We start from the raw sequence: 26,223 nt of genomic DNA on the forward strand, positions 1-26,223 counted from the left end.
CCAGAGTTCAAGCCCCATGACCGACAAAAAGAAAAAAGAAAAAAAAAGAAAAGAAAATCTCATTGTTTCTTGCTTATTTATTTATTTGGTGCCAGTCCTGGGACTTGAACTCAGGGTCTAGGTGCTGTCCTTGAGCTTTTCTGCTTAAAGCTAGTGCTCTATCACGTGAACCGAGACCAGGAGCTTCATGGACTTTCCTGCCCTAGGTAGTTTTGAACTGTGATCCTCAGATCTGTCTCCTGAGCAGCTAGAATTACAAGCAAGACCCACCAGTGCCTGGCTTGCCTTTTTTTTTTTTTTAAATTAGCATATGTTAATCATACAGAGAGGTTTCACTGTGATAGTTTTTATATCCCTATAAATAGCATATTGATCAAATTCAGCCTATTACTCTATCTATCCCTCTTCTTCATTTTAGAATACAACCCAGGCGAGTATCTATTCTAATTAGGAGGGCTTCTCACCTGTATGCTCCAAATGCGCCCTATGCTCACAAATCAGCGTTTGGTATTATTATTACCAGTATGCCACTATTGAAACCAATGCATTCCGTACCCCACTTGACACTGAAGCCGTGAGCTGTCACCGGGCCCTTGATGAGGGGTCTGGTCGGGGGCCCCGGCCGGTCAGGGCTGGTTGTACAAACGAGCACTTCACTTGGGCAGCTTTTCCCTTCCATGTTTGAAGCAGTCAGCTGGAAGACAACCGAGAATTCACTCAAGATGATGTTCTATAAAATTAACTCGTTGTTCCATTTTAAGGGGTTTCAATTCGACATGTTAGTGTATGTGTACAAGTCTTGTTCAGTGTTACCCCTTCCATCCATTGCTCTCCCCATCTCTCATCCCCACCCCTCCTCTCAAGTTACCTGGTTCCATTTTCAAATAGATACCTGGAATTTTCTCACTCATTTGCCCATCCTTTCTCTCTGTGTGTCTGCCCCAACTCCCTATGACACCATCCTCAGTGACACACGTTCTAGCCTCCTGGTATTCATCTTGTAAAAGCATAAGTTAGTTGTTCATAGCAGTTGTACCACCCGGGGGGTGTCCCTTCCTTTAGTTAATTTATGTATATGTATGTATGGCCCTGTACACACTTTCACAATTTATGTCTAGCTTTCATATATAAGAGAAAACATGCACCATTTGTCTCTCTGAGCTTGACTTTATTTCACTTAACAATTATTTCCAGGTTCATCCATTTTCCTGCAAATGACATATATTATTCTTCCTAATGATTAAAATTCCATTGTATGAATATCACACACACACACTATTTTCTTGATCCACTCATCCACCATAATGCACATGACTTTTTAACACTGCAAGATCAAGGTCCTCAGAAACCCAGAGTGAAATACATACACAGTCACACAGTTTCTACCTCTAAAGTCAAGTATTAATTTAATAGTCCTTATTCGTGACCACTTATGGTCTGTATATTCTGGTAAACATTAAACATTTTAGTAAACACTAAAGATAAAATCATAGGTAGTTTTTAGGTGAATGTATTTGTGTCTTCTGAAGAAGACATAGAAAAAAAAATCAGTACATTATTAACTACATCCTATTGTATAATGGAAGGAAAAACAAGGTGGGAAAACCTGGTAAGATGATGCAATTTATTTAGGAGTAGGACAGTGCCATCTTGTGGACAAAGGAAGGAATTTTTGGTAGCAAATCGTTCTTTCCGTGGGATAATTTGACAAAAGATTTACCGAGTGACTACTAGAAACCAAATTAAACCACTTGGCTCTACATGAGAGGCACAGGTACACTCTCACCGGGCTTGCTATTTCCAGCCAGGCCACCTGGCTGTGCTGTTATGCAATATACATTAGGACAATTTTCAGTCTCAATAGTACAGTTTAAAATTAAAATGGGGGATGTCTATTAAAATACCAATGCTAGTTTGAACATGGAAGAGGCCACAAATGTGAACTTTTATTTTTTTTAACCAGGATGCTTCTTTTGAAATGATAAACAGTAATATTACTACTACTACTAATAACTACTACTACTACTACTACTACTACTACTACTTTAGGTAACCAAAGTGATCAACTCACCCTGAATTTATACTGTGTGCTTCTTTTGAGATTTTTCACAGTACAGGTTAAATCCTCTCCAGTGTATTTTGGGTGGAAATGGTTATCCTGAGAAGGAAAAGCCAGAAAGAAACATCAGCATCACCGACTCTGGGCATGGTCTATAGAACTCACATGTAGCCTCCTCCTACTCTAGGCAGGGGGACAAATCTGGCAGAGCTTCAGAGAGTATCAGAAGCCCCAGGTGCCACACACAGCACTGGAGATTCAGGTATGTTTCAGCAGGCACTGGCGCGTATGCTTGTAATCCTAGCTACTCAGGATGCTGAGATCTGAGGATCATGGTTCAAACCCAGCCCAGGCACAAGGATCTGTGAGATGCTTATCTCCAATTAACCACCGAAAAGCCAGAAATGGAGGTGAGGTTCAAGTGAATGAAAAAGCCAAACAAAAATGCAATTACCTAGAGTTCAATCTACAGTCCTATCTCCAAAAATAAGCAAAACAAATCATTTTATTATATTGTCATTTCCCCTGGCTCTGGCCAACTTCATTGTTTCAAAGCAGTAAATACTTGAAAACAATTATTTAATAATGTATTTATCACAAATAAAAAGCTTCTTGTACTGTGATCTTCCCAAAAGGGCATCTCAGGTTACTGGGTACAACAGTGCCCTCTTCTGACCAAGAGAGAAACAGTAGTTTAGATGGGAAGGATAAACCTCCCTCAAGAGAGTTCATTTACTTTCTATCAAGCATCTATTCATTCATCAAATACTGCGGCACAACTTCTGGGCACCAGGTTCTTATCTGTGTTTTTGAGATATGATTCAGCCTGGCTCAATCAGCACACGCGCGCGCACACACACACACACACACACACGCACACAAACACATGCACACATACACACAGCTGACCTAGAGGGCCATCAAAAGCACCCCACCCCACCTGACTCCCCCACAAAGTCTGTGGTTTAGGACACAAGCTAAGGCTGGGTAAAAAGCAGACAGGACAGCGAGGTGCTGCTTTCCACTGTGGCGTGACTTAAACACGGCAGCCATGTGTGACTCTTCACACTCAAATTTAATAGGGTGAACACTGCAGCTCCTTAGGTCTGTGGATACATTTCAAGTGCCTGGTGCCACTTGTGGTAGGTGTGACTGGACAGCACTCTCCCACAGAGTGGCCAGGGGAGGGCTTGTCCTCAGAGGTGATGTGTGACAGGAGACCCAGGGGACAGGAGGGAGGGGAGGCAGAGGTCAAGGACACCGTGGCTGTGACCTCATCTGGACTTGGATGGGGGCCTGGCCTTTCCTCTGGAAGGGACAAAGGCAGCTCTGAGACAGGAAATAGGCCCAGCGGGGCGTGGCCACACGAAGGCATCATGTGCAGAACACACGCGGATTGGGACAGAGTGACAATGACAGGACACTGACACAACCAGGGGTGAGACAACATGGCTCAGAGACCACTACATTAGCTCTGCACATACGTTTGACTTCTAGATTCTCATTCATTATTATTTTTCTTGGTGCGGGTACTGAGGTTTGAATTCAGGGCTTGGAATTTTTGCTCGAGGCTGACACTCTACCACTTGAGCCAGACCCCCACTTTCGGCTTTTTTTTTTTTTTTGCTGGTTAATTAAGAGTCTGAGGTCAGCTTGAACCAGGACCCTCAGTTTTCAGCCTCCCGCATAGCTACGATTACCCACTAGGATTATAGGCGTGAGCTACTGGCACCTGGCTACTGAAGGATTGATTTCTTAAGAATGATTTGTGGATTTGCTGAGTAATTATATACAGAGAGAAGGATAAGTTCATGGAACTCTGTCTTCCCCAGCTACAAGGAGGGGACACCATTTACCAAGATAGGGAAGTGCAGGTTAGCCTTTGGTAGTGGTGGTAATCTGGCAAGTGGCTCTTTAGCACCTTTTTGTGAGGGCTATCATAATGCTCTTACACAGAACCTGCACGGGATGCACGATTTGTAAACCTTACGTGTTCTTCCTCTTGGATTTCCAGGGTGTAGGTAATCACTTCCTCGGGTGAACAGCCTTCTGGCTTGTTCCACTGCAACGTGACCCACGTGACGCCAGCCCGAACCAGTCTTGGAGCAGAGGGCATCTGCGGGATGTTCCCCAAGGTGTAGCACACCACCTCCTGGCTATAGCCACTGGAGAGAAATGAACACAGTGAGACACACACACACACACACACACACACACACACACACACACACACACACACACACACACACACACACACACACACACACACACACACACACACACACACACACACACACACACACACACACACACACACACACACACACACACACACGGCCGTGAAGGAGAGAAAGGGGCAGACAAGGGACCTGTGTGATATTCAATACCACGACTTTCCCTTTCCTCTATCGCCCCCTATTGTCCACTCTTAGAAAAACATACCAAGTTACTGGAGACCAATATATAGTTTCCCCTTCAAAGTTATAAGAAAGAACAGCCTAGAACCTTGTGTATCAAGCTAAAACTACCGGTCTTCAAATCAATGTGAGCACAAAGAATGGTCTAATGATCAATTCCAGTGTTTTACAAATAGATACAATGTTGTTTCTCCAAAGTGTGTGCAATCTCCAATTCATATGACCTTTTATCTAGGGAGCTCTAAAGCTATAATCATCACTGTGGCTGGGACAAGTACTTCTGTTAAATTCCAAGCAGGAAAGGGAGAGGCTCTGTAGGCCGGAGAGAAGGTAGGAGGCCGCTGCTGGCCACATCTTTAAAGGAAATGTTTCCATAAGCAGTGATAGAAGAAAACATTCCTTCATCATGAGTTGCGCAGCAAGCGTGACCCAAAGGTGGCCTTTCCACAGCCTCCACAGCACGGAGCACGGAGCCACACACCTGCTCCCCCCTCTCCTACAGCCTAAGTGGGATCAGCGACCAAGACAGCTCCGAGTCTCTCCATCCTGGGCTATCCACCCCGGGCTTGAGAACTATGGCTAGCCAGCACCCCAAGCACAACTGGAAAAGGTAACTGAATAAAGGGTTTGGAATAAAAATAAAAAGATGTAAGATCTGAAGTACTCATGCCTTTACAGGGTTCCTTTCAAAAGCTGCCTGTCTCTTTCATCTCTGTTTTCAGAGACCCCTAATGGGGTCTTCGCAGAAGGCCGCAGAAAGGCCAGAGTGACTTTATCCCTTCCACAGGTCTTTCCCAACAAAGGAGGCTTTCCTGGCAGAGAATGTGCAGCTGTGGAGGGCAGCAGGTTTCCTTATGCCTTCTGGCAATATGACAGGACATCCAGACACATGGCCTCCAAGTTGGAAGTTGAGAGAAGCCAGCATCATACCTGGTGCCGATGTCATTCCGAGCGGCTAACCGGAACGTGTAGCCCACGGCCGGGCACAGCTTGGTCAGCTTGCAGTGCTTCTGGCTCCCAAAGAAGCACTGTCGGAACCCACTGCTTCTCTTCCCCTACAAGGAAATAGGAAGACAACGCATGCAAGGTCTTTCTTCTGCCCTCAGCACCACAGGGTGAGGCTTCTTTTGCACTGTTCAGTTATCACTAGACTTGGCTCACTGATTGAGTCACTCCAAAACTGAAAGTTATCACCAATGCATCCTCCTTGCCCAAATTAATGGGTATCATTCTGATACTATGATATGCGTTCAACTCTTTGGGAAAAAAAAAAAAAACCATAGGTAAGCGAAGGAGCAATTTAAAACTAAAATTAATTTCCTAGTCCGAATGAACACAGCCAACAGAAGGAAAGTTTACATGAAAGGATCCATGTAGCACAGAAAGAACTCCGGGGTGAAATCTCATCCTTAACGTAAAGAAAGGCAGCACAGGAAGTTCCGTGCCAAGGGTCATCCACGGGTACTTGGATTTCTTTCTTTTACTTATTTGATTTTTATGGTGCTGGTCCTTGGAGCTTGAACTCAGGGCCTTACACTCTTGCTTTTTTTTTCTTTTTTCCACTCCAGGCTGGTGCACTACCACTTGAGCCACACTTCCACTTCTAGGTCCTTGCAGGTTAATTGGAGATAAGAGTCTCCCAGTCTTTTCTGCCTGGGCTGGCTTTGAACCTTGATCCTCAGATTTCAGCCCCCTGAGTAGCCAGGATTACAGGTGTGGGCTGCCAGTGCCTATCTATACTTGTAGTACGCATATAAAGCCCTTTCAGGTACAAAGTATGCTTCACTTAAGGATCACCATCTCTAAGACCCCCCTTCTTCACTTGGGTGCCCACTGCAGGGATGGCTGGCTAGGACTGTGGTCTTTCCAGGCCTTCCCATATACTGAAGACCAGCCTGGACAGCCTCGGGGACACACTGGACTTGTCTCCTCTCTCCTGCAACTGTGGCCCTGGCCATCCCCACCCCACACATCCCAGTGACGCCCAGCTGTTTGCTCACTGGTCCCTGAATACCAGAGTCCCGTATGCCTGCTTCACCTGACTCATACCCGCTTTCCTCGTGTTTTACACAAATTGAGCTCAATCAGTACTTGAAGAAATGAACTGATCCCTTACAAGCCTTCAGAACATTGACAGAACTCATTTAGATGTATTGCAGTCACTCTAAGTCTCTTATCTTTCCAAGATACTTCATATCACTTAAGAGAAAAATAAGCCCAGTACGGTATCTAAATAGATTCGCAGTAAGGACAACACATAGCTGTATTATGTAGTGCTCAGAAGGATGGTACACTCCTGTGAGCCATGTGCTAGGAGAAAATTTCCTACCCATAATCCATCACATCATATAACTTATTGCTGTGCATGCAACAGCAAATCACAGCCGACAGTGGACAGTCTTCTCACTAGTGAAACCTTGGGCCTTCAGGAATATGTTTGAAGTTCTCAGTGTATTTTATAAAGAACCAAAAGCAAACACATTTCCCCCCTTGGCACATTTGAGCATCTCTGAGCAGGTTTCCAAATGTTTATCACTAGAGCACATTCCAAGGGATGTGTAATTCAAAATAAAATACGTGGATGGAGCCAGTGTGATCATCAGACTAGGAAAAACTAGACCATAGTCCTGTTCACCATCCAATCCCATCTCCTCACGAGGAAAAGCAGAACTTTTTCCAGCAAAGGCAATGGAAGTCCTAAAGCTCATTTTGTTAGGGTTAAATATGGCTCAGTTGAGAGGTGAGTGTAAGAAAACTATGGGAACGCTGATCGAGGCCACTGTGTGCTTATTTAACCTTGAATGCCAAGGTCGATGCTGCTGATTTATTCATAGGAAAACTATTTGTGCGCAGATTTGCATGATTAGTACCTGTGTCTGATTATGCTTCACAAGACTCCTGGTGTGTTCTGCATTCATTTCAGGCCGAAGCAAGGTCTGCTGCTATTGCTCCTCTATTTCTGAACTCAGCAGAAGCTATTCTCCCTTCCAAAACCCATGCTGGCTCCTCCTCAATGCTTCCTTTTCCCTATGTCTTTGTTTCATCTTGGCAGCCCTACAGCCAAGAAATAAAGTTGGTCTTTTCTTACTAGGTTAATTGGTTTTTATACTGTACAATGCAGACTGTCTATGACCTAAATAAGAAAGAGGGGAGAGACACCAAAAGCAGGAAAGTAGACTTCTATTTTAAAAGGGTGGTACTCACTCAAGAATCCAGGAAGAGGAATTGCAGGACCTTCAAAGCATTTTCTTTACTAGCCCGTGGTGGCTCACGTCTGTAATCCTAGCTACTCAAGAGGCTGAGATCTGAGGATCACTGTTTAAAGCCAGCCAGGCAAGAAAGTCCATGAGATTCATCTCCAATTAACCACCAGAAAGCCAGAAGTGGTAGAACCATTAGCCTTGAGCAAAAAAGCTCAGGGATAGCACCCAGGCCTTGAATTCAAGCCCCAAGACGAAAACCAAACCAAACCAAACCAATTCTACTTCAGTATCCAGAATAATTGCTCCAACTAAATGCACGATGAATTACCCATCTTAACCCTTCTGAGATATACTACTATATGCCTGGAACTTAGGAACATGTAGAGAGCTCCAGAGTTATGGGAACCTTGGAATATAATTTTAGGAACAATGTCCGTAATGTTTGAGTAAGTAAGTGCAATATTTTATAAACTTAAACCTTGTGGGAAATATTTTAGAAGTCTTGAGAATAGAGCAAAAAGAATAGAAAGCAGGTTAACAAAATATCTCAGGCACAAGAAAAGATTCATGTAGGATATGGAGTTTAATCTGAAAGGGACACACAGAAAGAAAAATATATTATTACGTTGTGTGTGTGTGTGTGTGTCTTGAACTTGGGGCTTCATACTCTTGCTTGCCTTTTTTGCTCAAGGCTGGTGCTCTACTATGTGAGTTCTTTTTTTTTTTTTTTTTTTTTTGTCGGTTGTGGGGCTTGAACTCTGGGCCTGGGCGCTGTCCCTCAGCTCTTCAGCTCAAGGCGAGCGCTCTACCACTTGAGGTACAGCGCCACTTCTGGTTTTCTGGTGGTTTATTGGAGATAGGAGTCTCACGGTCTCTCCTGCCCGGGCTGGCTTTGAACCGAGACCCTCAGATCTCAGCCTCCTGAGTAGCTAGGATTACAGGTGTGAGCCACCAGCGCCCGGCTGAGTTCTAACTTTTTATTAGTTAATTGGAGGTAAGAATCACAGAATTTTTCTCCCCAAGCTGGCTTCTTACTATGATCCTTAGATTTCAGCCTCCTGAGTAGCTAGGACTAAGGCATGAGCCACCAGTTCCTGGCTGACAGACAGTATTTACAAATAAAATACTGCCCTGTTACTCTTGACAAACAGGATAGAAAAGATAGAATGCTATAGAAGATTGAAAGAGTCACATAAACTGATTGATAATGGGAAAGTTTATCACTGTTTATCAGAAACTAAATATGTCCAAGCTGTTACTGTCAGTAAAGCTTTCTGGATAGCAAATCCTTGCTTTGACATTTTACACATGTAGTGTGGCTCTAAAGCAATTTGAGAGATTATGATAGATGCCACATTCCTCCTCATAAACTATATTTTAAACCCACAGGATTACTGAGGTACTTAGCTTAACCTAGAAATCTTACATTTCAATATGTGAAATCAGCCTCGGGCCGAATTCTCTAATTGAAACGGGCACCATGCTGCCGCTTTTGAGGCCTGCTGTCACCGGTGATCTGGTCAAACACAGGTGGAGCAGGGCCAGTCGTGGCCAGGCCTCATTCTGATCAGGTACTAGTGCCAGGTCACTTGTGTGTCAGAAAGAGGAAAGGATACGCAGACTGATGCAAAGGGTGGGCACAGGATGTGGCTGGTGCCCAAGAGCAATCCCAGCAACCCCGGACTACCCACTGACACCCTGGAGGGCAGGTAGTGGGGCGTGAGAACCCCACGATGAGCTCTGGGGTTCCCCATTCTTGCAAAGAAGGAGGAACCACCTCAATTAGAAAAACCCATGAGGAGACCACAGCCCACACTTCTGGTCACTGGGAACGCCTGGCCATTAGGTTACTGACCTACTATGACATGAACTTATCTAAAGTCCGGAGTGGTTCAGGCCTAACTTTACCGGCCTAGCCTGGCAGTGAAAAAAAATGGAGGAGGGCTGACTTTCAGGGCTGACTGGCTTGTTTCCACTTCATAGTCTTGGGCATGCCCAAGCGCTTGTTTGCACAGCTCGCCCCGAGTTCACTTGAGGGCAAGGGTAATCTTTTCTAGAATGTGGAGAAATCTTGGCTTGCAAGCCAACTGCATGCAGATTAGCCTCCAGGTGTGTGATTTGGCATTGGGGAAAGCATTATGCGCCGGGCCTAGTTCACTCTCCAGGCTTGGGGGTTCCTCTTCTCACGCAGCAGAATACCCATCTTTGTTCATCTACTATCCATCCACACTGATCACCCCAGGGGAGCTATGTCCTGACCAGCACCGGGTGTCATCCTTGCCTTCTGGTCAAAACTGCTCTCCAGGAAATAAATCTCAGAATTAGCCAGGTGCTGGTAGCTCACGCCTAGAATCCTAGCTACTCAAGAAGCTGAGATCTGAGGACTGGTTCAAAGCCAGCCTGGCCAGGAAAGTCCTTGAGATGCTTATCTCCAATTACCCACCAGAAAACTGGAAGTGGTGCTTTCACTCAAAGTGGTAGAGTGCTAGCCTTGGGCCAAAGAGCTCAGGAACAGCCTCAAGGCCAAGTTCAGGCCCCATGACAGACAGACAGACACACATACAGACACACACACACCTCAGAATTGCTAGTCTTATGTTCATGACTATCAGGGCCATCCTTCCCATTTCTGATTACCTCTTTCTCTGCATTCTCACCATGTATAATCCACATGTTAGACCCCATTGGTCAGCTTATTTTCCATTCCCACATCCCTACTGTCATTGCAAGTCTATTTGTCCAGGGTTCACCTGGCCTGGGTTATGCATGTTGTGTTCCCCGGGGCCTTGTGTCACATTGGATGCACCTACTAAAGGCAATTGCCATCTCTGAGGGAGAACCCCCACCTTCAGAACACAGTGTGCTGTCAGCACCTGCAAAGACCTTGTCCTTGCTTACATCTCAGAGGGTCACACATTCAGTCAAGGATCCCAGGCATGATGACAGACCTGTCCTGGACATACAGGGGTGAGGGAAGGGAGCATGGTAAATATTTACAATGGACACTCTTACATGATTACATCTCAAGAGTGATCTTCGAAAACGTGTAAGGTATGACACAATTCAGGGACAAGGATCTTCTTTCTCAAAGGGGGAAAAAATGCCTTAACACTATGCCATTTTTTTTGATATTAGTGTGTATTAACTATCTAAATAATAGATTTCATTCTATTTTCATATACATACATTGTATCACATTGAAGTAAAATTTGAGGATAAATAATACAAAAGATTTTTAACTATTTTAAGGAACTTGTTTTTATTTTCTCCTTTACCCCTTTTATTACTTGATTTTCTTTCTATCTACAGTCAAAAATTAAACTTAATAACTAAATAATTTTTTAAAGGAAATTTGTAGTCCCTTAAAAAAAAAAGGATTTTCAAGCCTGTGTCCTCCTGACGCCTATCTTCAGTACTTGGGAGGAGGAATCATCTACATGAGCTGGGTTTTCATTAAGGAAATTAATACCTCCATGCTGGTTCTATGCATAAAATGCATAGAATTCTGAATCCTATCTTCCTGCAAGCATAGTTCTTCAGACTTTGGGGCTGAGGGTGCCCTGGATAACACTGCCAATCAGCCTGGCACTCACACCACTGCAAGTGGCTATGTCCAACACTACTGGCACTAGAAGATGATGCTGACTGCTATTAATTGTATTTAATTGTATTAAAATTAAACTGGAACTGATCCCTTGTTCCTATTTACACCTTCATTCCACATACACACATGGAGAGAGAGAGAGAGAGAAAGAGAGAGATAGAGAGAGAGAGAGAGAGAGAAAGAGAGTCAACTGAGACAGCTAGAATACAGGTGACCCAGTTTGCTTTGGCCATGTGCTAGCAGACTTTCTGACTGGCAGGGTGTTTTCTTAAATTGTGTTCTTGTTCCAGAGATTTCCCTTTCGTATGGGTTGTTCTGGGAAGAGCTGCCTTTCTGAGCTGTGCATACGAAGATGGATTACTAGCTGAGAAACAAATCTGGTTATCAGTTATCGTGACTGTGCCTATGGCTCAGGACTGCTAGACCCAGACATGGACAACGTGATTCTGGGCTGGGCATGCTTTCTGATGGCATAGATCAACTTGTCAGAAAATGATAAATCAAATGAAAACTAAAGTTAGGGAGAGAAGGGGAAAGGAGAGGAAAATGAGAGGAAATGAGGGAGGGGGTGACACTGCTCAAAAAGAAATGTACTCATTACCTGACTTATGTAACTGTAACCCCTCTGTACACCACCTTTACAATTAAAAAAAATTACGTTATATTGGCCAACTGAACTCTGGCCAGGTTGTAAGATTTCATCTGCTTCTGTGCCTATATTTAGAAGTTGTTCCACACCAGCCAAACCCAGGCAACATCGACGATAAATACTGCGCGTGTGTGGTCAGCTGGCTATGTATAAGATGGGGTGTATAACAGTAAAGTGGGGTATACTATATCTGAGAGGACTCAAAGGTTCCTTGTGCCAAGCCTCGCTCTTCTCAGCGATGCCTTAGTAAAGAGGCACACTGGCAAAGAAAGGGGTGGAGTGGCTTGTGGCTGTGTGTCACGAAGTACCCTTCCATCGTCTGGAATACTAACTGTACTCTTCGTGGGAGGATCATCAGGTCCTCTGATTGAAAAAAGCGGCTGTAACTTTCCTATATATGTCTCCAAATATTAGGTTCACTTGGGGATAAGTGGTAAGATCAATGTGTCCCAGGGAAAGGGAAAGGATCAGGTAGGGAGGTTTAGGACAAGCTGCCTATGTAACTCACAAATGAACCAAGGGATGGCCTGGGCCATTCAACGAGCCAAGGTCCACGGTGGCTGATGTCCAGCTGGCAACCGGCAGGCATGGCAAACATAACAATCAAACTACTGGATGCCAGGGGCCAGCATGAGTCTTTACAATTTCATCTCAGACAGGAGCTCCCACATAAAGTCTGCTGTGGGCCCGCCATCTCTGGGGCTGTAGGTCCTAAAAGTGGGGTCTCTTCTTTGTTAACTTGGTGTTTGAGTTGTAAAGTCTTTCTGGGCTGACTTCCTTTCCCTTTCCTTTGCTTCTATGAATCCACCCTTGGATGTGACACAGCCAAACACTGGCCACCATATGGGGCAGGTTACACTTCCAGCCTAGGACCTTGGTGTCCTTGGTGGACAGTGTCTGATGAATCCTACCCTTCCCCAACTCCCCAGTCCCCACAAGGGCTAGTTTCCTGCCCACTCCAGCCAGGTGCTGGTGCTGGGTCAGAGAATAGAAACCAACCTTTCTGGTATTCTTCATGGAGCCAACACACTGTTCAACCTCAGGTAGTGTGGCCGACTGCATAGACAGAGTGCATCCAGTTCCCAGGATGGCTCCTGGTCAGTCACTCTTGCTTGCTAATGCTCTACCTCTACATGCCCAGAATGCCAGGCATATCAGAAAGCCGTGTGCACATCCACCAGTGACAAGCAACGCTGAGAGACCATCAATACCAGGTGCCAACACCCAAACTTGCACAGGGGCTTAACTGATAACCAAGGTACCAACCTTCTCCTCTGGAACAAGCTTAGTCTTTCCATGAGCTAGCCTAGACTCTCTAGAATCAGATGTTCTAGAAGCTTCCCTGTGGGGCTGGCAATGGTTCCAGGAAGTTTTTACAGTAGAACTGCCAGCTATGGCCAGGCCTGGCCTGCTGATGCCTCCTCTCGGGCTCTACCTTGCCGTTGGCCTTTTATGTCATATGACTTCATGCTGTGTTTGCCTTCGTTTCTATGGTTAGATTGTTCTTAGTTTCACAGCTGTGTTGGCTCTTTAGTCACCAGGAAACCAGATGTGGATGTGAACTTCTTTTCTGGGCCAGCTGAGTCACAGCGATCCAGGGGAACTTTACCTATCTTATTCTCACAAGGTGATTTTTCTTTTGCCTGGATCTTCCACATGTCCCTTACATGTCATGGCAGAAAGTTGTGCCAATGACATATTTACATCTACGGACTGCACTGGTAATCAGTTTCTGTTCAGTTCAAACCAGCAACGTAGGCCCCAGGACTCCTGCTTAAATTCCTTCTATCACATTCTCTTCAAACAGTCTTAACTGCTGTCCTACCTCACATCTTAACATCTACTGAAGCGCACTTGAACAAAACAGTGCATCTGCTATGTGCCCAGGTAATCTGAGCAGCCCTGACATACCAGCATGGTGTTGCAAGTGGAGAGACTGAGGCTCAGAGGCCCAGTTGCTTGTTTGAGGTCCCCCTAACCAGTGAGGAACACACAGACCACACAAACACTAATCCGGGACTCTGTGGATCAACACCACATCACCAATTAAACAACGTCACCATGAATCCATGGCACACACTCATGGTGCCATCTTAGGAGACTCAGGTTTTGCTCTGAGTGACCGGCTACCACACTGCCACATTTGCCTAGCACAATTAATGAAAGCAGTATTTTAGAGTAAAACTTTGACGCTCAGACTCCAAACATGCTTCCCTTACACAACCTGCTTTTTCCTCCCCTAAATTGGAAAGGCAAGTTCCTATGTGACCATGAAATATGTTCCCCTTCCCCAAGTTTTCAAAAAAAATTGTTTTTCATCTATTTGGGAACCTCAACACAGATGGAGCAGACAATTACGAGATCCCATGCAATGGCTGTCCACTATTTTCCTAAAGTTCCTCCCTACCTTAGTGGTGTCTGGGTCCTCCAAATCTCCTGTTCCACTAGATACCAACATGTGTCAAGAAGTCCAGCTAGAAGTGGCATAAGGGCAAGTGAGCTAGAAAGGCTGCCAAGAGGGCCCAGGGCCCAGGTAGGAGGTAACTGGTAGGTAATAGGCACAATGCTGAAATATAGCAGAAATAACCTCTTAGAAGTTTCAGGTTACCTTCTGTCATTTTGATTACTAACAGATTAAAATAAACATGGAGGTGGAGTCAGGAAGATCAACAATCAGCAACCGATAATCAGCTGGGTGCCCGCAATCCTGCCACCGCAAAAGACTGAGATCCGAGGATCAAGGTTCGAAGCTAGCATGGGCAGAAAAGTCTATGAGACTCTTATCTCCAATTAACTACCAAAAAGCAGGAAGTGGAGGTGTGACTCAAGTGGTACAGCTTTGAGAAAGTAAACAAGTGTGAGAGGCCTTACATTCAAACCACAGAACCAATACACACACACACACACACACACACACACACAGGAGTAACCAAGTAGAAAGGGTTAAAACTAAACCCTCTGGGACTGGGGGCATGGCTCAAGTAAGAGCCCTGCCTAACAAGTGTGCGGTTCTTTCTGCTTGAAATGGAGCCACCTATGGGAGGAATCAGAGGCCGGAGGGCTGCAGCAGTGCAGGGCCCATTCTCAATCACCAAGGAAAGCCCTGAACCTTAAGACTTATCACAGTCATTCCAGTGTGGGTCCTTGGCCAGCTACCATTTCAGGTTACCCCAAACGACTCATGGCAGGTGAAAATTAAAACTGAGACCAGCTGAGAAACCGGGGACGCCTGAAAGTTGCAGTTTTCCTTGCTCCATCGTCATTTACTCCACTAAGGGACTATCGAGTCATTAGTGAAGAATGGGTAGCTAGTGAACTCTTATCAAGTCATCTGGAGAAACAGCATGTGGATTCTGTGACAATGAACTTGAATGCATGATGGCAGGGCCAGGACTGTTCTCCAGCCTCAAGCCATGCCTTCCCTGGTTCTCAGGAGATGACCATGTGGTTAAGCTTCTGCTCAAGACAGATCTTTCAAAGATGGTTAGCTCAGTGCAGCTCTGTAGATCTTAGCAGACGTAAAGGTGGCTTCTCCTTTGACTATAAATTGAGCAAAAGAATATACTCTCACTAGGACTGCAATACTTCATTCCTCCTGAGTAAGATCTCCTTTGAGCTCACCCCTGTTCATCTCAGGCAGTGACACTCTCCTCAGGCACCTCACAATCTTTCTGTACCCTACTTGGGCAACATCTGGTACCAGAATCTACCAACAGGTTTCAGAGGGCCAGCACAGGCCTCGTGGAGCTACACTTCTTGCAGGCCAGGTGCTGTTTGAACGTTTGGTTTCCTTCCTTGCAGCCAATGCCTGGGTAAAGTGAGACTATGGAACTCAGAGACCAGCATGAGGAACCTGTTCTCAGGAGGGCTACTGACCGCCAGCTTACGTTCAAGTTTAGACTCACACACTGCTAGATTGTCTGGTCAGAAATTTCACTTCCAAAATCATGAGCAGAAATGACCTTGTCATCTTTTTATCTATTCTCCATGCCAGGATACTCAATAAAACCATTGTTTAGTCTTTATAAATGGGCTAAGAGAAGTAGACTATAAAGCAAATACACTACCGAATAGCCATGCACTGGTGGCTCATGCCTGTAATTCTAGCTACTCATGAAGCTGAGATCTGAGGATTAATGGTTCACAGGTGTGAGATGCTTATCTTCAATAAGTCACCCAAAAGCCACAAGTGGAGCTGTGGCTCAAATAGTACAGCATTAGCCTTCAGCAAAAATATAAGGGACAGAGGGACAGTGCGGGTCCTGAGTCCAAGCCCCAGACACACACACAGACACACACACAGACACACAGACACACACACACACACACACACACACACACACACACACACACACACACACACACACACACACACACACACACACACACACACACACACACACACACACACACACACACACACACACACACACACACACACACACACACACACCCCTCTCAGGGGAGCAGCGAGCACCTGAGTCACCACAGCCATTTTCTGCAGAGCTAGGGAGACCTTCCCAGTTAAGTGCTGAAGCTTGCTGACCTCCTGAACTTAGTTGATCACAGTTCCAAGCAGAGAAGCAGCAAAATCCACAAGAGACAGACAGACAGACAGACATCACACACACACACACACACACACACACACTCCTCTTGTTAGTAAAGTTTATCTAGAAAACATCAAGACATGAGAGAAAACAAACACATCAGGTCAACACATAGAAGCAGGGTGGCACTGAGCTTCCACTCTTCTCCTGGAGGAGGGGGAAGAGGAGACATAATGACAGCTCCCATCTAGCCTTCTCGACTGTCTGTAACCATCTAAGAGGGCTACAGAGGAGCCTTCATTTTTCTAACCAAAGCCTTTACAAATGAGATCCACCTTGCAGGTAGAGTGTCCCAGATAAGTCTGAGATTTGGCCAATCTGTACATATCAGCTATTCACAAGCATTCTGACAACAATGGATCACTGTCTTTTCGAACTTGGAAGTCAAGCTGCTTCGATGCAGCCAGCTTTCACAGAAAACAACATCCTGCATCAAAATTCCATCCTGGGAATTCCATCCGGTTATTTTTTCTTTATTTTCTTCTTCCTCTTGTTCTGTTTTTAATCTTAAAGTAGTTGTACAGAAGGGTTTGATTCCACGTATCAGTTTTATGGGTACAATGCATCATGATCAGTGTCACCCCTTCTACCATTCTCTCCATCTCTCCTAGCTCCACCCATGCCCTCAAGTTACCTCGTTCCATTTTTACAGGTGTACATTGAGTATTACACCTGCATCCACCCACCTGTCCTCTCTAGCCATTATTTTGCACCTTCTCCCCATGACCTCTCCCCTGACAAACTCATTTCAGCCTCCTGGTATTCATTCTGTTAAACGAAAGTTAGTTGTTCAAAAAGGTTATACATCATTGGTTACATATCTTCTGGGCATATACTGAACTTCAGTCAATTTGCTTCTGTGTGTGTGTACAAATGTATGAATGTATGTATATATGTATATTTATATTCCTTTTGCATTCTGTTGGAATATTTTTCTGTAACAGTTGTCACTTTTTGTTTAAACTTATACTTTGGATTTTTCAATCCCTTCACCCCCAGTTAAGTTACAAAAACATGGATTTCTTCTCTAACCCCACCTTTTCTGTTCTTAAAATCCTTTTACTATTTGATCCACCACAGAAGAAGACAGAATAAAAGCAGGGGGGAATGAATGAATGGAATTTAGATCTCTAGGAACAAAAGAGCACAGTTGCTTTTTAGAGACCAAGGGCTTCCTCTGCCCAGGCGTTTGCTGCCTGTGATGGCGGCGCCTGGGCCACTAGCTGGCAGAGAACCTCCGTGGCAGACATGATTCTGGGGCGCAAGGCTCAGGCCCTAGGCCCGGGGGGGGGGGGGGGAGCGCCTTTCTGCCTTTCTCCCATGTGAGTGCTCACCAGGTCTACAGCAAGCAACAGGTAGGTGTCATTTTCTACAAAGGGAGTGCAAGACATATTTCCCAAACCCGGTACTTCACCCCATCAACACCACAAAGCATCAAGATGCACTGTTTACATAAATGAACATGTTTATGGGACAAACCATAAAGACAAAATCAAAGAGCCAACAACAACAAAACCCATCAAGTGGTCAAACTGACAAAACTGTCTATTTTTAATACAAATTTATGCCTGATGATACACTGAGTCAACACAGCTAATACCCTATCTTCCACAGTTCAGCTCAAAAATAAACCAGGGAAATAGGTTTTAATGTGCAATTCATTGTTCAACAACTTGTTTTCCTTTCTAGGTCAGTAACTATTAAATTTGTCTCCGCTTAAGATCCCCCCCTCACCCCGATTAACATGTCTTCTAAAAACATATATGATGATATTTGCTCAGCAATTTATCTTTGAAATGGTGTTTTCGATGGATGAATGTGAAAATATGCTTACCTCATCCCATTCTAAAAGGTAGTTGGTGATTTTTGAACCATTGTCAATTGGAGCCTAAAAAAATAACAAAATGACATTGGAGAAAGCTGTTCAAAAACAAGTTACGAGCTACCAACATGGCTTCAACACGGGGCTTATGACAGTCGCGTGCTCTCTCTGAGAGACCCCCGGCAGTCCCTGGTGCCTCTAGGCAAGCACCCCACACCAGCTTGAGTGCAGCTTAGCCCCAAGACAGAATTCACAACCAGTAAGCCATGCCACAAATGGCCACACCGCCTCCTCCCACCACTTCCGCCCAGAGGCCCCTGCGGTCCTACTTCCTCAGTGGACAAAACGTTGAAGATTTCATCACCTTGAATTCAAGTGATTAAACAAGATACTGAGAAACACAAGCATTGCTGGGGTTTAGGAGACACAAGCAAGTCTGTGTGCTTGTAAGATGGGGTTGTTAAGATTAGAAAGTTGTGTGTGGTGTCTAAGGAGAAAGGACCCTTTGGACAGACTGACAGAGGCTGTTTGCTCCTTAAGTTAGCAGAAAGAAGCTCCATCAGTTCCTTCCCTCTCTTGACATCTATTTTATTGAGAAAACCAAAAAAGAGAACTTTGGAGAAAAGGATGCTTTGCAGAATTGGACTAGTAAGAAGGGCCCCACAGTGGGGCACAAACGCTCAGAAGGAAAGCTGGAAAGCTGAAAAGGAGACTCCGGCTTTGATTTCACAGCCTGGGCCTGGCTCTTCCTTTGGAAAATAACAAGAGTCTGGAGAATTGTGGGAAAGGTCCCGCCCTGCTGCTGCATCTGACTCTGGACCCGGCTACCTGCCTGTCAAGGGCATCCTGGAATTGGCTGTTTAATATCCATGTCTGACTTCTTATTCTGTCACAGATAGCTGTGGTAAATAACTGGGCAAATGTATGTAAATCACTATGAAACTATCCAGTTTTATGAGAAATACTCAGTAAACAGTCACTGTTTACTACTGTTAACCAAGCAGATTAAGTGTCATATTCAAAGCCCTCCTACCTCCTCTCTCTCTCCTTCTGTGTCACAAAACCTGAGTCTTAAAACTCTGAGCCCAGGGGAGTATAAAACTGTCATCTCAGGCTTTTGGGGCCTGGAAGACAGGCTAGAATGCATTTAAAGTTCTCAATAAGTGACAAGAACCCATTTGTAAGAAGTTCTTTGATGGTTTGTTGAATCTACTCAAGGAGTAGACTTTTCAGTGCTATCCTGCCCCGTGGGCATTGCATTCTTCAGATGGACTCTCACTCAGCCAAGTCTGCTGGCTCTACAGAAACAGGCTCTGGTAGATGCCAGCAGATCTTTAGTTCTCTCAGTGAGTTTATGGAAGTGGGGACAGGTCATAGACAGAGAATGTCCCCTGTCCTCTGCCTTCTACTTGAAGCACTATGATCAGAAAATCCAGGACTTTGATGCTTGGGTAAGAATGAATAAGCTAAAAATGTATTTCTGATTCTCAACTGAACTTTCCTCATATTGCTCTGTCTGCCTGAGACCTGAATTTTATTGAGGTATGATATTAAGCAGAGAAAATATGTTATCAGTGATTCCCAACTTTAGGTTGGAAAGACCCCGGGATCCCTCTGGTAAGCTTAAGAGCTTATATATTTTTTCACTATCAGTACGTTTTTTAAATTCTTTCCTTACATTTACATAAGTAAACATGTGTTAATAAACAGATGGATATTCATCAAGGTATTAAGCAAGATGACCAGGTGTTTGTGAAAACTCTGACAAGGTGGGAAATCACTGACCTGCATTATCCCTGGCAGCCAGAAAGGAAAATAAAATAGTTCAGATTCTAAGCCATCCACGCTTTGCCTCTGTCCCAACAATACACTGAGGGCTGGCTCTTGGCTATGGAACTGGCGGCCCCCCACGAGGACACAGAGAAGCCCACGTGGTCACAACTGAGGGCTCCTCTCAGCTCATCTCCCAGCCACTTACCTCTCACACTAGATCCCTACCAAACCACACAACGCCAGCTGACCTATGATCTGCCCTGTAACTGCATTTCAAAACATAAAAATTATTAAGGAGGTTGAGAGTGATCTTGTTTCTTAAAAACATAGCTAAGGACACACTTTAAAGAAGGTTCAATACGATTTCTGCTTTGGTAATATTTTTTTAAATTATTTTTTTAGTCAGTACATTGTATTTTTACAAGATTTACTATATAATTTAGACTTTTAACTATCCTGAAACATCTAAAGACTAATTAGCCAAAACTAATAATGTCTAAATATAGTTTAGAATACTATATATTTTGGGGAGAATTCTTCTTCTTCTTCTCCTTCTTCTCCTTCTTCTTCATCTTTTGGTGGCAGTATTTTTTAAATGCAGGGCTTTATACTTGCAAGGCTTGCTGGCTTGGATGGTGCTACCACTTGAGCCATGCATTCAGTCCTGTTTTTTTATTCAGTCATGGGGCTTGAACTCAGGGCCTAGGCAATATCCCTGAACTGTTCGGCTTAAAGTTAGGGCTCTATCACTTTGAGCTACAATTCCACTTCCATTTTTTTGAGTGGTTAAGTGGAAAGAAGAGTCTCATAGACTTTCCTGCCTGGGCTAGCTTCAAACCTCAATCCTCAGATCTCAGCCTCCTGAGTAGCTAGGATTATAGGTGTGAGCCACCAGCACACAGCTAGCCCAGCCCTGTGGTTTTTGCTACTTGTTTTAGAAATGAAGTCTATTGAATTTTTCTGCCTGAGTCACAATCCCTAAGTTCTCAGACTCCAGAGTAAATTGGGTTACAGACTTGAGCCACTGGAGCCTCACTGGGAAGTTTTTAATATTAAATATTTTGAGTCACTCATGATAGAAACTATAACCATACTTTCTCTCTCCATCTTTCATTATAAAAATAGCATGCTGAAGTTCTCAAACATTTGTTGAAATAAAATCAACTATAAGAAAGTATGGGAATTTAGTTATTTTTAAATATTTATATCACTTATTAGTTCTAATCTTAGAAGATCTATAATCTCTCATGGAAACTGAATTCCAAGGTCCTCTTCCCATCCCTTGGTCAAGTCTTCTAGAAATGGCAACTTCTGCTATCATAATAAGTGCTTGTGCAATGTGACTGACTATGGACCATGCCAAGTGCTCTAGCAGAACAGAAGCTGTGATTTCAAATGGCCTCAGCGGACACTGATGGGAGATGGCTCTCCACAGTCTGGGGTACCCACCTTCCACTGCAGGGTGAGGGAACTTTTGCTCCTGTGTGCCAGCTTGGGAGGGAAAGGGCATTCCGGGGCACAGCTGTGGGTTGTGAAGCTAACTGGCTCCGAACACGATCCCTTCACAGAATTGTACATGGCGTACACCCTGTAAAGAGAACAGTCAGTCAGTGTGGGGAGCTGGGATTCAAGACCAGGATTCTGGTACTCACCCTCGCCTGCCGGCTATCCTTGGTGAGCAGAAGGAGCATTGTGACTTGTGCTCTGACCTGCTGGTCTGGTTCTGATCTAGCAGTGGAAAGTACTACAGGGGCAACCATCCCAACTGGCCTATGTTTAAATGTGCTTCACCCAACCCTGTTTTACAACAAGCAAATGAATCTGCTAGGTGCCTGTGGCTCACACCTGTAATCCTAACTAACCAGGAGGCTGAGATCTGAGGACTGAGGATTGAAGCAAGCCTAAACAGGAAAGTCTGTGAGACTCTTATCTCCAATAAACCACCAAAAAAACTTACATAGAGCTTTGGCTAAAGTGGTAGAGTACTAGCCTTGAGAAAAAGCTCAGGAACAGCACCCAGGCCCAGAGTTCAAACCTCAGAACAAAAAAAGAACAAGAAAAGAAACGCTAATCCCCAGATTGGTCTCTAAATCTTTGTTCTAAATTCCATCAAGCTATTCTCTGATTGACTTTATATGGAGATCTAAAAGTTGGTAGAAAAGCTTAAGACTCAATGATCAGAGTTCACAGGCTGGAAAGAGAGAAAGAAAAAGCATGGGATATGCATCTTTCAAGTAATTTGTGCACGTGTGCGCATTCCAGTTTGGGGCTTGAACTCAATGCCTCAAGCTCTTGGTTAGCCTTTTTTCTCAAGGCTGGCACCCTACTTCTTAAGCCACATCTCTAGTTCTAGCTTTTGGCTGGTTAACTGGAAATAAAGACTCTCTGCCTAGGCTGGCTTTGAACTGTAATCTTCACATCTCAGCCTTCTGATAAGCTAGGATTACAGGCAGGCACCACAGCATCTAGCAGAACCCACTGCTCATACATAGGTAAAAATGGATGTTCACACATAAACATGTTTGCTACAGCTGAGTATCTGTCTCTCTCTCCTAAAACAAATACAGTGTTCAGACACAGTTTATCCATATGAGTATTTGCAATCTTGCACAAAGCTGCTTGTTTTCCACTTTCAAAGCACTTAGCTCAATAATGAACACATGCATGTGGAGTCTCAAGAGAAGCTGTGAAGACAGGACATACACTACCCTGCTCTTTTCTAACCACAAATAACACAAGTTTCCTCACAATACTTTCTAGCTTTCCACTTCTTTTATATGGAAAATTATTTTTTTTTTCAATTGAAAGCACACTCTTCCCAAATGAGTATGAAGAAGGCTTGATACCATTAAAACATACCAGGTGAAGCTACTCAGCTTATAAACAATTCTTGCAAGTACCCTCTCTCATAGAGGGAAGTCATTACCCCACGGAAGATGGAAGGAAGTTCCCAGAGATGAAGGAGATGTCCTGAGGCTACACTGCTAGAAGTTGGATCAACTCTGCTCAGTGTGTATGGCTAGCCACCATGCCACACTGCCTACCCATCATGCCACACTGCCTACCCACCATGCTCAACCTGCAGTCATGCTCCTCTAAATGTCCATGGCCACTTCCCCTCCCTCTATTCAATGAGCTTGAACAGCAGCAAAGAAAATATTATCAGCTGAGTGAGCACTGGTAGCTCATGCTTATAATCCTACCTATTCAACAGGCTAAGATCTGAGGATTGTTGCGGCTCAAAGCTAGCCTGGGCAGGAAAAGTCTGTAAGACTTTTTATCTCCACTTAACCGACAAAAAGCCAGAAGTGAGGTGTGGCTCAAGTGGCACAGCACCATCCTTGAATGAAAAAGCTAAGGGGATAGCACCCAGGCCCCCAAGTTCAAATCCCAGTACCAGCACCTAGATAGATAGACAGGTAGACAGACAGATAGACAGATTAGATAGATAGATGGATGGATAGATAGCTAGCTAGCTAGCTAGCTAGCTAGATAATCTTAATTATGTGTGTGATATGCAAAGTCATTTTCTTCTACTGCCTCTAATGAAGATTCATAGAGGATATGCATAAAAAATACAACAGAGAAACTCTTCTAATATTGAATATACACACTTTCTAGGCATATGATAACATAAAACCAAAGGGGAGATCTGGCAAGATCATTTCCATGTGTCAGGACAGGCTCAGTGGGAGTCAATTACTTAAAATGAATCACAGAATGTTTCAGACTTGGGCAGGGATCCAGCCTAAATTTAATTTTTTAATTTTTTAATTTATTATTTATTTTGGCCAGTCATGGGTCTTGAACTCTGGGCCTGGGCACTGTCCCTGAGCTCTTCAGCTCAAGGATAGCGCTCTACCACTTGAGCCACAGCACCACTTCTGGCTTTTTCTGCTTATGTGGTGCTGAGGAATCAAAGCCAGGGCCTCATGCATGCAAGACAAGTACTCTACCACTGAGCCACCTTCCCAGCCCAAGCCTAAATTTTATTAGACCATAATTCTTCAAATGGTGGTTTACAGATTACATCGAGCTCAAGCTATGAGTGTATTGGAGTGGAGGTATCTTTATATTACAGCCCAACTAGGAAGTAGAGGATACAGAAATCAATAATCACAAAAAGAGACCACCAGTCTTTAACATTCCTAACAAGAGCAACCGGCTGACATCTATAATCCCAGCACTCAGGAGATGAAGCCAGAAGGGTGCAAATCCAAGGCTAGTCTGGGCTCCATAGCAAGACCTTGACTCTAAGAAGAAAATAAATAAAAGAGAAGAGAAATTGCCACTATGGATGAAATGTCCTGCCAGGAAAACTGAATCTGGCTTGGATTAAAGCAGATTCCCTGGGAATCAGAGCGCAGGGGAGTATGTTAAGCAATGTGGTTGAGAACCCAGCCAAGCTGATGTGTGGAAATTTCTACAGAACAAAAACAATGAGGGATGAAGGGAAACCTATGCACTCAAAAACACCGAGAATGGTGGCTTAAATAATTACCATCCAGACAGTATATCTCCATTCCCATCACAGAAAAAGCCAAAGCAAAACTTCCATTTGAGAACGACAGAAGGGAAGGGGAAGCACCTCTCAGTTCTGAGGACATGGAGGAGTTGATCTGTTGTTTGTTCTGGGTGCGCCTGTGCTGGTGGTAACTCAGTTGACAGGTTAGAAAATAGAACATCTGGATGTCAGCATCATCAGTGCCGGGGCAGGTGTGGGGCCCAGAGTTAACGCAAGTACTGAACGAACTCTCTTTGTGAGAGCTTATTCCACTGCTATCCATTTGTGACAACATCCTCAAATTTTCTTCAGTTAAAAAGTAAAATGTAAGTCTACATCTTGGGATTTCATTTAAAAAAAAAAAGAACCACCACCACCGCTGGCTTTCTCTTAAGAACAGAAAGTTCAATGAGATTTGGCTCTTTTCCCCATACTGTGGGGAATGGAGAAGGCAGACTGCAGCAATTCCCCTGCATGGGGCAGAAGCTACACTTCACCCAGTACCTACCACTCCCCGTTGTCACCCAGTACCAGGACTCCATTTGAGCCGTTCCCACTCCTGTTTCAGCCATGTAGGCTTGGTGCCTCCAGGAAGCAGGCAATCCCAGTTTGCAATCCCTGGGCAATTCCCTACAATAGCAGAAATGTATACTACTAGGCTGTGTCCATGATCTTTACAAAAATGACAGGCCCCAGAAATCTATCTAGATCACAGGATAGAGAAAACAGCTGGCAAGGTACAATCAGAAAAGATTAGTTGTCTGAGGAGAAAGCAGTCTGGACCCAGTCAAGTTCTCTGCTGCTTTTAGAAGAGGATTGCTAGCTGGGAAGGTGGCTCAGTGGTAGAGTGCCTGCCTTGCATGCATGAGGCCCTGGGTTTGATTTCTCAGTTCCACACAAGCAGAAAAACCCAGAAGTGGCACTGTGGCTCAAGTGGTAGAGCACTAACCTTGAGCTAAAAAGCTCAGGGACAGCACCCAGACCCAGAGTTCAGGCCCACGACCAAAAAAAAAGAATAGGATTGCTGGAATTAGAAGGAAAGCACAATTGACAGAGGTACTCTGTGCCTGGGCTGGAGGAAGGGCCATCCTGAGTGACTTATGGAACACATGGAGTGGTGCTTAACCTTGAAAAGGTTATGGATGGCTGGATATGTAGTTCAGTGGCAGAGTAGAAGCTTGGCTTGCTAAAGGACAGACAGACAGACACACACACTCTCACACACACTCATACACACACAAAGTTCATCAGCAAAGAAAGCAAGATTTATATTTATTTGGGAAAGCAAGTGTGTTGTGTAGAGTACAATTTCACACAAGATCTGAGTGTACTATGATTTCCTGTTAATTAAAATACTGTCGTAAGTAGATAGCAACTATTTGTAACAGTAACCAGCCACAATCCCACCAGGAATTTGCACAAGCAAGAGCAATTCTTGGGAAATGATGCCATATTTTAAAGTCCCGCATTTCCCACATGATGGTGATATTTGTCCCTAAACACCCTCTGTAGTAGGAAGATTGGTAGACGGTCAATTTCTTGGGTTGAACAAATCAACAAGCAGTTGAATTTCTTTTCCTTT

At 44.3% G+C, this 26,223-nt stretch overlaps 1 protein-coding gene across 2 annotated transcripts in view; it reads right to left on the minus strand.

Annotated features, from left to right (window-relative positions):
* Fndc3b (fibronectin type III domain containing 3B) overlaps positions 1–26,223 on the minus strand; it is a 279,369-nt gene that overhangs the window by 44,010 nt on the left and 209,136 nt on the right. For both annotated transcript variants that reach the window (XM_042678836.1, XM_042678837.1), the window contains exons 10-15: positions 21,587–21,725; positions 18,377–18,430; positions 5,407–5,531; positions 4,050–4,224; positions 2,072–2,158; positions 556–694 (exon numbers count right to left, since the gene is read on the minus strand). In XM_042678836.1, the coding sequence (XP_042534770.1) occupies positions 556–694; positions 2,072–2,158; positions 4,050–4,224; positions 5,407–5,531; positions 18,377–18,430; positions 21,587–21,725 (719 nt within the window). The remainder of the gene's footprint in view (positions 1–555; positions 695–2,071; positions 2,159–4,049; positions 4,225–5,406; positions 5,532–18,376; positions 18,431–21,586; positions 21,726–26,223) is intronic.

The sequence above is a fragment of the Dipodomys spectabilis genome, unplaced genomic scaffold (genome assembly GCF_019054845.1).
Source record: "Dipodomys spectabilis isolate Male_0828 unplaced genomic scaffold, ASM1905484v1 ptg000050l, whole genome shotgun sequence".
Lineage (NCBI taxonomy): Eukaryota > Metazoa > Chordata > Mammalia > Rodentia > Heteromyidae > Dipodomys > Dipodomys spectabilis.